At 40.3% G+C, this 10,660-nt stretch overlaps 1 protein-coding gene across 5 annotated transcripts in view; it reads right to left on the reverse strand.

Annotated features, from left to right (window-relative positions):
• UBE2D3 (ubiquitin conjugating enzyme E2 D3) overlaps positions 1–6,033 on the reverse strand; it is a 31,634-nt gene extending 25,601 nt beyond the window's left edge. Inside the window, exons 1-2 of one of the 5 annotated variants that reach the window (XM_037830358.1) lie at positions 5,923–6,033; positions 4,470–4,624 (exon numbers count right to left, since the gene is read on the reverse strand). In XM_037830358.1, the coding sequence (XP_037686286.1) occupies positions 4,470–4,493 (24 nt within the window). In that variant the 5' untranslated portion in view covers positions 4,494–4,624; positions 5,923–6,033. Of the gene's footprint in view, positions 1–4,469; positions 4,625–5,340; positions 5,545–5,647; positions 5,813–5,922 lie in introns of those variants that run through there. The other 4 variants (XM_037830359.1, XM_037830357.1, XM_037830355.1 and 1 more) reach the window with 4 other exon arrangements.
• Positions 6,034–10,660: the final 4,627 nt, after the last annotated feature.

Raw genomic sequence — 10,660 nt, forward strand, 5'->3', positions numbered from 1 at the left:
CAAAAATGGGCTTCAGAATCACCTAGGTAACATTACAAAATTATGCCTGTTTTGAAAGACAGTGATTAGCTAAGTATGGCAAGACCCAATTTTTAAATTTTTAAAACTTTTAAAAGTTCTATTGAACATTCTGATAAGCAACATATCAAAACTTACTGATTTATAGTCAACTTTTATTATACATTAATGGATAAAAGAAATTACTATAAAACTGAAGGATGCAAAAGTCAGTCTAGGACTTGACTTCCAACCGAATTGCAAGCATTTTTATCTCAGTTAGGAATCTAGTTCCTTGGGATCAGAACGATTTCATTAAACTAGTAATCAGAAAGAATAGTCCCTGTAAAACCCTGTAAGACTACATAGTAAAATGCTTTGGAAAATCTTAAAGAATAAACTGTATCCTGGATAGTAAGTGATACCTAAACCCATTTTTAAAGTATAAAACCTGATGGAATAATCTAGTGACACTAGTAGTTTTTGTCTGTCCTAAGCAAGGGTATTCAGTCAACTTTACATCTGCATAAATAATAAAAACTAGAATTAATTAACATCGTGCATGAACACGATGATGAAAGAAAATCATCCAGTATCAAAGTCAGTCAGTATCATGCAAATTAACTAAGTACTGAGGTCATTATATGATCAGCATTCCTCAGTTACACAACTATCCTACACAGTAAAAATCTGCTATCTACCCAGACTGCAGGCTTTTGAGGACCAAGAAATGTGTTGTGTTCACTTAGGATACTCTTAGCACTTAACTGGCACATGGAGTTCCTACAGTCTTTGAGAAGACTAACAAGAAAGGATTAAAGGTACTGCTACTTCCAAATCACCTATCAGCTAAAATCTTAATTCACAAATTAAATACAATCTTAGAATAAAGCTAAATCCCAATTAATTAAACACAAAGCAAGGCAGAGAAACTTATTTCAGTAGCAAAAGCAAAAATTACAGCAATTCACCTAACAATAAAATACACAGTGAAATGGTTCAAAATAGTAGTACAACATGGGAGTCCAAGAGGCAAACATGACTTGAATCTCAACAGTCACTTAACTAGCTATATGACTACAGACAAGTGACAACCTGTTTCATTCTCCTCATCTGTAAAATGGGATTGAGAGCATCTACCTCAAGATTAAGACTGCAAGGATTAAATGAGTTTTAACACTTAGAAATGGTACTTGGTACACAGAAAATGCAGTATTAACCCTTGGCTATCACCAGTAACAGACCAGTAAAACATACGCAAAAGAAAACCTTTCTGAATGCAAAAAAGCTAAAGGATGACATGAAAGTGTAGTAGTGGCTAAAAGCATAGATTCTGCAGTCAGACTGTCCTGGCTTCTAATCCCAACTCTGCAAAATATAATCCTAGAAATCTATGCCAGTTTTCTAATCTCAAAACAAGGATAATAATCCCTACTTCCTCGGATTGTTAAAAGATTAGATCAATTAATACAAGAACTTTGAACAATTCTGACATACTGCAAACACTCAAAATGCAAGCAATTACTTTGGGCTTGGTTCACATTAGATTTTATGTCAAGTTCTCGTCAAACTTCCCCAAAATGTAACTATAGTCATCAGTATCCCCAAAACACTAATAGGAGCGATAAAATTGTCTATGGTTTCCAAACACCACCAATCAACTTTAGTTCACATTTGATTCTTGTTAATAATCCCATAAAATCACACTACAGCTTGTCCAAATCAAGAATACAGGAAAAAACAAAGAATAAGGTTTGATAAGGCTGTTGGTCTAAGATATACTCAAGAAAAACCACAAGAACAGAAGAGGAAAGAAAAAATATAAATTCAAAGGCCTGATCAAATGAACTATTACTAAAGATCAAAAGTGTTTCAACAACAATCATTTCAATGAAACATTAGTGAGGAATACTGACATAACTTATATGAAATTTGGGGCCTTCAGACAAGAAGGAATTGGGAATAAACTGGTACAGGACACAAGAAATACCATACTGACATCAATGCCTACTTGACCCTATATTTTTAGAACACAGGTGCCGAAAATAAAGAGCACACATCCCCCCACCCTCCCACCCCCCAGAATTATCCACTCAGTAAATTCTGTTTGGATCTGGAGTATACTTGAAAAAGCTTCCCAATGTAATTCTGACCCTAACAACAGCTGAAAACCAAACCACAAGCACATGTCAAAAACTGTCGATAGGTTGAATCATTAATGTCTCAAATAAACACTGTTTTTTCCAATGTGGAAAACGTTATTGTTCCACGTCTCTATAACATATAAATCCTCAAAATATTTACAACAGAAGACAATCTGGTATTAACTGAGAGTACTAGAGCAAAGTCAATGTTCTTTCTTACAAAAGCTTTTCAGAATTAAATAGCGATATTAAAACAATAGTTCAAACTACTTACTACCCCATTTACTTCAAAAAAAAAATAAATAAATAAAAAACCCTAGAGATTTAAAATTTGTTTTGGTCACTGCAGCAGTGCTGTATACCTGGCATCTAAAACAGTGCCTGGTACATACTGAACTATTAGAGAATTCTAAGGAGCATTTCTACACCAACATTCACAGCCTTAACCATTATGTTATGTGGCCTCTCTAGAGCTTTTATATCATTAAAGTGGTATCACAGCAGCTGGGTGTTACCTGTAAAAGAAGAAGAAAAAATCAATGAGACCTTCCTTTAAGTGTTCTGTTCCACATGCATAAAAAGTTATGGATTTGAAATTATTCTACATCTTAGTGGCCTAAAGATGATTTGTACTGAATGTTAGGTTCTTTGTATTAACCATGGTATAAAATATTTCAACTGTGCTTCTTCAATGTGTTGCTGGCTTCAAAATGGTCACAGAAAGGGGTGTTTAATCCTTTCCACTTTGCCTTAACTCTTAAAAGTTTTTCTTCCTCTCCATTTCCACGTCTCAAAAAGGCAAAGATTTAAGTTCATATTTTGTATAGACCCACAGTGACAATGCCAACGATGGCCTAACACAAATTCAAGATTTCAGCATCAATATTTCAAGAGTGAATATCTAAACCTCCTTCTTCCATAAAATCTCAGTTTTGCCAAATAACTCCCCAAATCACACTCATTTAAAGTTGCAAAATTAAGCAAGCATCAGGTCTGCTTTTAAAGTCCTTGCCATTCCTTCCAGACAGAACTGTTTAAAAAGTAACCTATAAAAATCAAATTCTAACGTACAACCTCTTCCGTTCCCCTAGTTTCTGGTAAGTCTGAATTTATTCCATGACATTTTTTTCAAGTTAGCTGTAAATACTCCACCCTCCTCGATTGTGCAAGAACCAAACATACCACACATACACAACTTAGAAAAACGGGAAATATAGTCCGAGTTTGAATTTAAATACATCTCGAGAAAAGGGTCTTAGAAGAGCGTACAACCTGATGCAAAAACTAACATTTAACATAGAATATTATTTCACATTATTATGAAAGGAGATGCCGGAAAGGGCCTGAACCAGTTAAAGCAGCCGCCATCTTAAAATGCGGGATAGAAGTTAGAGCAAGAAAATGAGACTAAACAACCGGAGGTGGAGGCTCCGCTCAACCCCCCAGCCTCGAAAAACCCTAGTTTCTTTTTCAACTTAGATCGATCATTTACTGTCAAACTACGTACTAAGCAGCAAAACAATCTTCCTCGAGGGTGTTATTAAATGGACCGAGGCAAAAAATGGGTACTCCTGGTTATCCCGTACTGACGTTAGCTCACCTTATCACTCTCCCCCCACCCCACCCCCCGGTCAAAAGAAAAAGGGAGCTTCCAGAGGGCTTTTACATCAGTTTCCAGTGTCTCTCTGATATACATCTTTGGGTGAAAAGCTGACGCTACAAAACATAGGAAGCGGCAACATTGTGTCAGCCCATCTCCTCCCAACCCACTTATTCTTGTGTAACCTGCCCAGGGTCGATGACAGAATTTCTGGATGGATCATTCCCCCTTTCCGCTGGCAAGAACATTGTACCCCGATCCTCAAAGTGCAAGTTCGAGACCGCCAGATTTCTGTGATGTTTTCCGAATTTCCTACCTTTCTTCCCTCTAGAAAACCTAGAGCTTTGATCTTACAACTCAAAGTTCTCAAGTACCAAGAAAGGAAAACGCCATGACATAAACCAGAGCGTCTCTCGACAATTCCGATCCACAAACAGGACTGACCCTTAAGAACTATAAAATCAAGGCGCCTTAAATAAAAGGGCAGCTACATTCTCCCCCACCTCTAATTTCTACCGATTCCACTGAAACATACTCAGGATAACATCTCACTTCTCACAAGTGTTCTGTTCCCTAGGTTTAAAATTCATTTTTTCATAATGTATATCCACGTCCCCCATCCCCCACTGGAAAAAGTGACCCAAAGATAATTATTTTCAGAATTTTACTCCCCCCCCACCCCCACGCTTTCCTCCCATAACCTCATTCCCGTCAGCCCCACGGGTTACCTTATTAATCCGTTTCAGCGCCATAGTCTGTGGTTTTCGTCTGGCTCCGCACTATCTCGGTGTGCGCTCAAAGGTCCGGCCAAAACTCTTGATTATCAGGGTTGCGGGGAAGGATTGTATCTTCGTCTCACACCGGTTCTGCCAGACACAGGCGCCTTTTGCAAAAACGGAGCAGATCAGCACTCGCACAGGCCCTGAAGAGACCCTGATGAATCCAGGTCCCTTAAAACGGTCGCGATCCGGGGTGGGTGGGGTGGCAGAGCCACCAACAGCCTCTATGCCGTGCTTCGGCCCGAAATGGGGACGAGGGTGACGGGAAGCGCAGGGGAGTGACTACAAGTTTGACTTCCCGGCCTCTCGAGAGGAAGAGACCCAGTGGGAGAGGAAGAGGCGTAAAAGAAAGGAGTGGGTGCGGGGCAGGGTCCCGAACCCAACAGAGGAGGAGCCGGGGCCTAGTCGGCGCTATGCCGGCGTCACTAGGGCAAAGAAAGGCAAGAGGGGAGGGGGGACCAGGAAACTCCGGACTAATGCCAGGATTCTTTCGGTTTCTGCTCAAAGGTGCAGCCGGGGAGAAGAAAGAAATAAAGGAAGAGAGGCTTGATGTGTGTTGCTGTCCCCGCAGCTAGGGCTATTCTGAGTCGCCCCTGACGCCACCGTACTCTCCGCCTTCCAGCGCGCTCCCGCGCGCGCCCGCCCAGCCACCGACACCACGCGCCCGCGCTGCCCCTAAGGCTCCAGCTTAGGCGCGAGTACGCGCCCATTCCCCCTCCCACTTAAGCAGGAGAGGCCCCGGCTTCTTCAGCCTTCCCACCCCACCCAAGTCAACCGGCTGGTCACTCAACTCAACCCAGACCCGTATTGCCCCTCTTACCAGGCCGGCCAGTGGGCCGGCCTCCCTTCCCTTCCCCTAGCCGTCCACACCCACGCGTACAGAGGGGCCGGGGCCTCCCTCAAGCTGCGGCCTCGGCCTCCTCCCCGCGCGGCAGCTGGTGCCTCCCCGGCCCTACGGGGCTCACGCGCACGACACAGCCACAAGATGTCCGCTCTGACGGAACTACTGCCAGCTGCCACGCTCCGCCCCTCCCCCCTCCTCCTGCCTCTTCACCGCCGCGTATCAGTCCGCCAACGCCGCCGTCCCAAGCACAGGATGAATGTAAGAGTGAAGGAGGACGGTTTACTTCGCACGTCCAGGGCCGACTGTATCTGTGCCACCCCCTATTCTTTCTCCTTTGCCGAACAGCACCTTTTTACTAAATGGATCGGAGGTTGGACTGGAAGGGCGGGGGCCGGAGGCGGGTCATGAGGTGGGGGAAGGGTAGACGAGCAGCGGAAACCCTTAGACTGAGAGAAGCATCGAGAACCGGAAGGAGACCATGGGAGGAAGGTAACAGAAGCGGCGGCTGCGCGGTCGATCCCCATTGCCCCTCCCAGCAGGATCCCCCAGTTTCCTCACTTGTTATTGAGGCGAATCTCGCGATAACTTCGTGGCCGGCTAACAGGAACTGTAGCTCCGCGGCGACTTAAGGATAGTTTTGTGTTCTCTTCCTGACAGGAGTCCGCCCCCAAACCCACAAATTCTCGCGAGAAGCAATGGGGCACGGGCGGGGAAGCACCGCCCTGAAATGCTGATGCTGGTGGGAGGGAGAGGAAATGGAATTCCCCAGCCTGGTAAAACAGCGCGCCGACACATCCCTCTTGCTCACGCGCCCAATCCTGAATGTGCGGTGGGAGGTACCATGAATTAATTACTAGGTACCTTTAGTCGAGGTAGACAAGATTTTGAGGTTTCCGGTTGAGCAGGTGAGCAGTATTTACTCGCCCGCTAGTCTGGGCCGGTTAACTAGTGGGAGGAGGCACCTTTCCAAATGGGAATGGTAAATTAAAATAGAAACAAGCTGAATGATGATCAGCGCTCCCACGTGCTGAAAACTGCTGCTTGTCTGATCCTAGATGATCAGTACTGAAGAGTAGGCCCATAGATCGGTGGCCACGTTTAGAGCAGCCTCTGAATCACGGTCAACTGTGAATCGGGTGGAAGACAAGGAGATAGGGTGGGCTTTCTTGCCCACAGTATATCTCTATAATCAGCGGCCACCGTCACTGCAGTTTAGTTGTGACAACGGGTTTAATAACGTAATGCTTTTCCTCTTGTTATGTTTCAGTTGCTGGAGCCAGAAAGGGGCGAAATCCAGTAAAGAAATCTGGTAGTGTTGGGTCAGAAAAGTTCAATATTTACTGGAATATCCCGAGGGGAAATAAAAGGATAGGATTGGCGTGTTGTAATCTGCCGGGGTAAAGCTTGGTGAGGGTGATTTTGCTGTGCATTGTTGCCTTCGGGCAAAGGATAGTAAAGCATTAATTTTTGAAATGAATTTAGAGGCGGGAAAGGAATTGAATGTTTTCTGACATTCCGTAATGAATCCACATTACCGAAGTGGAAGTACTTAAGAATCTCTTGGAAAAATGACCTGTGTTTAAAATATCCTTAATTTTCAAAAAGGGAAGCATCAAGCCGTTTACCGTTACAGAAAGTATACGTTACTGGGCTGTGATAAATGGGTCTAGTACATGCTGTTCAAGTGACTGTAGTGTCTCTAGAGCAATTAGTGAAATAGTGCTTCTCAAACCCTACTGTCCATACGAATCACCTGAAGATTTTGTTCAAAATGCACACTTTGATTTTGCTTTACTTCTTCAGGAGCCCTTTTTAGAATAAATATTAATTGGAGCATTAATGTGTTCCATTATACTTTCATACTGCAACTTGTTTAGATTAGGGTAATACAGGTTGGCTTGTCTGGGGCTTTTCTTTTTTCCTTTTTTTTTTTTTTTTTTTAAGTAGGCTGTGGTTGGAGCCCTGGTAATACAAGCTGCCGAATGATATAGATTATTCTAGTCCTAGGACGGCCTTGTGAGTAGCAAGGCACTAAAGTGCTCACCCCATGGGTTTCTGGGCACTTTAGCCCCTGCCTCCCTCTTTGAATAATCTTTCTTTTGTTTTCCTCTCTCCTAGCCAGCATAATACAGTAAAAGCACAGGATTAGGCATGGGGTTTGAGAGAAAAAACCCAGGTTTGAGTTCTTGCTCCGTTGCTTCCCAGTATGTGACCTTCATCCGGTTACTTATCTTCAGAGTCTTGTTTCTTCAACACTAAACCAGGCATAATAATAGGTGTCCTTTCTCAAAGGGTTATGGTGTGGTTCAAATGTCATGTGTGAAAGGACACTGTAGACTCTACAATTCTTATAAATGTAAGTTATTAGTAACCAGTAAGAAAATAACTGGCTATAAGGTGAAACAAATGTGTAGTAATTTAAATACAGGTAATATGAATTGAACACGTACCACGTACAAGGTACTGTGCTTGTTAACACCCACCCCCAAATAAATTGACCCACATAGATTGAGTTAGAGAGTGATCCCCCAAGGTCACAGCTAATAAGTGGCCAAAGTAGAATTTGAACCCATGCAGTTAACTACTAAATATTTATTGAAGTTTCATATTGCCTCTTAATTTAGAAAGTAGAAGAGTAGAATGTTTTACATTTCTATTTTAAATGCCATCTGAATCTAGTTTTATTTGACTTATTTCTTCTATTTGTTTTACTTCTTCAGGAGCCCTTTTTAGAATAAATGTTAATTGGAGCATTAATCTGTTCCATTATACTTTCATAATGAAACATTTATATTAGGGTAATACAGATTGGCTTCTCTGGGGCTTTTCTCCCGCCCCCCCCCCCCTTTTTTTTAATTTCTAGTTTTAATTCCAAGTTTTAAGGGAATATATCCTTTGAGGTGTCTTCTTTTTGAAATTAATTTAGATTTACTTTGTGGCTCAAAAGACTGATTTTTTTTAATAGAGTTTTATTGAGATATATTCACATACCCTACAGTCATCCACAGTGTACAGTTATTCACAGCACCATTATATAGTTGTGCGTTCGTCACCAGAATCAATTTTTGAACCTTTTTCTTACTCCAAAATAAAAATAAAAGCAAAAAAGAACACCCAAAATGTTCCATCCCCTCCATCCCACCCTATTCTTCATCTAATGTTTGTCCCCGTTTTTCCACTCATCTGTCCATACACTGGATAAAGGGAGTGAGAGCCACAAGGTTTTCACAATCACACAGTTACACTATGCACGCTACATAGTTATACAGTTGTCTTCAAGAATCAAGGTCACTGGGTTGCAGTTTGACAGATTCAGGTATTTCCCCCTAGCCATTCCAACACACCAAAAACTAAAAGGTGGTATCTATATAGAGCATAAGAATACCCTCCAGAGTGACCTCTTGGCTCCATTTGAAATCTCTCAGCCACTGGAACCTTATTTTGTTTCATCTCTCTTCCCCCTTTTGGTCAAGAAAATCCTCAATCCCACAGTGCTGGGTCCAGGCTAATCTCCAGGAGTCATTTCCCGCGTTGCCAGTAAGATTTGAACCCCTGGGTGTCACGTCCCACATATGGGGAAGGGTAGTGAGTTCATCTGCCAAGTGGGCTTAGAGATAGAGGCCACATCTGTGGTGCTCAGAGATTTAAGTAAATGTTTATGTACTCCTTAGTATTCCAAATAAAATCCCACTCAGTGACTAAAAGGAATTTTCCAAATTCTTCCTTTGCAGTGGAATTGATTATATACAGCACCACTTTTAAATGAGTTGGGATTGAAAAGTAGTTTTGTTTCACAGAAATTGTTTTGAAGTTTTGCCTAGAAGATGAAGAAATCCGTTCATACCTTTTCTTGCCCTCCATCTGAAATCATAGTTTGCATTAGTCCGTTTTATTTTTTGATAGTGCCACTGTATCTTTTGCATTGACCACTATCAAGACCGTATACAAGAAATGATGTAAATAAATCCTAATATACAGAGTGCTAGATTATCCATGCTTAAAGAAGAAAAATGATTTTTTAATCCCAAATTCATTTTCGTTTGGCACTGAAGTGAATTTATTGGTTGATCAGGCTTTCTGTTTATTTGGTTGTTCATATTTGCACTATCAGATTAATATTTTTACTCACATTTTGCTAAGATAAAAGTTAAAGGAAATTTAGCCCAAAAGCATTTTGATGTCTAAGATAAGGCACCATTTAAACTCTATTCACATATTTAGTATTATAGAAATTCTACTTTACAGGTGCACATAAAGTTAAAACTGACTTTCATTTGACCTGGTTGAATTACAGAAATTGATTTGTAATTGAATTGGATATGTAATTCTACAGATTGAATTGTAGAAATGCTTCCGTCTGAAGAAAGGAAAATAATCATGTGTTTTATATTGCAGTTTGGGATCTGCTAAAAAATAAAATATTCTGGTTTTAAATATTGTAAGAAGAAAAAAATATGTTGTAAGAAACATTTACTTTCAGTTATTTAAAAAAAGGTATAGAACATGTTGAAAACATAATGAGCAAAGAAACCCCAAACCCTTCTTAATGAATATTATATTAAAGCTTTTAAAAACTTTCTGATTATATTAGGTAAGATTTTCTTGCATGAGTTGGCATAAAACATGAGAAAAATACAAAGACTCAGGAAAAGTATATAAAAATGGTAGTAAAATAACTAACCTGAATAGTGATGTATCAGGATTCTAGTATGTGAATATACATTTTTATAATAACTTATGAACAGAAGTTAATTAAAATGTGTGAATAAATATAATTAACATAGATTAGTATATATGCTTATGTTATTAATATTGCTCTATATTTTCAGATACTTATAATTTTGTCACAGTTTTTTTATAGCTTACCAGGGACACTCACTCTAATACAGTTTATGACATCTTAAAATTTAATTAAATTTTAAATACTGTGTTCCAGGTTTAACATTCAAGAATGCAAGTTTACATATTATGCTTGCAATAGGTTATTTGGAGCTCAAGTCAGCAAAATGTTACTTCATATTATTTACATAAAAATCAAACCAGTTTTTGTCCCTTACTGGTTCAGAGTATCATTTTTATGATCAAGCCAAATTAATGTGGTTTAGGGAAGTGTACTTTATTTCATGCTAAGAACATCATTTTGACTTTAAATTTGTCATGTAATTAACCATTCACAAATCTTTGACCTAAAAATAAATGAGAACATTTGTCCACACAGAAACCTTATATTTACAAATGTTCAGAGCAATGCTATTCATAATAGTCAAAAAGTGGAAACAACCCAAATGTCCATCAG

Source organism: Choloepus didactylus, chromosome 3 (assembly GCF_015220235.1).
Source record: "Choloepus didactylus isolate mChoDid1 chromosome 3, mChoDid1.pri, whole genome shotgun sequence".
Classification (NCBI taxonomy): Eukaryota; Metazoa; Chordata; class Mammalia; order Pilosa; family Megalonychidae; genus Choloepus; species Choloepus didactylus.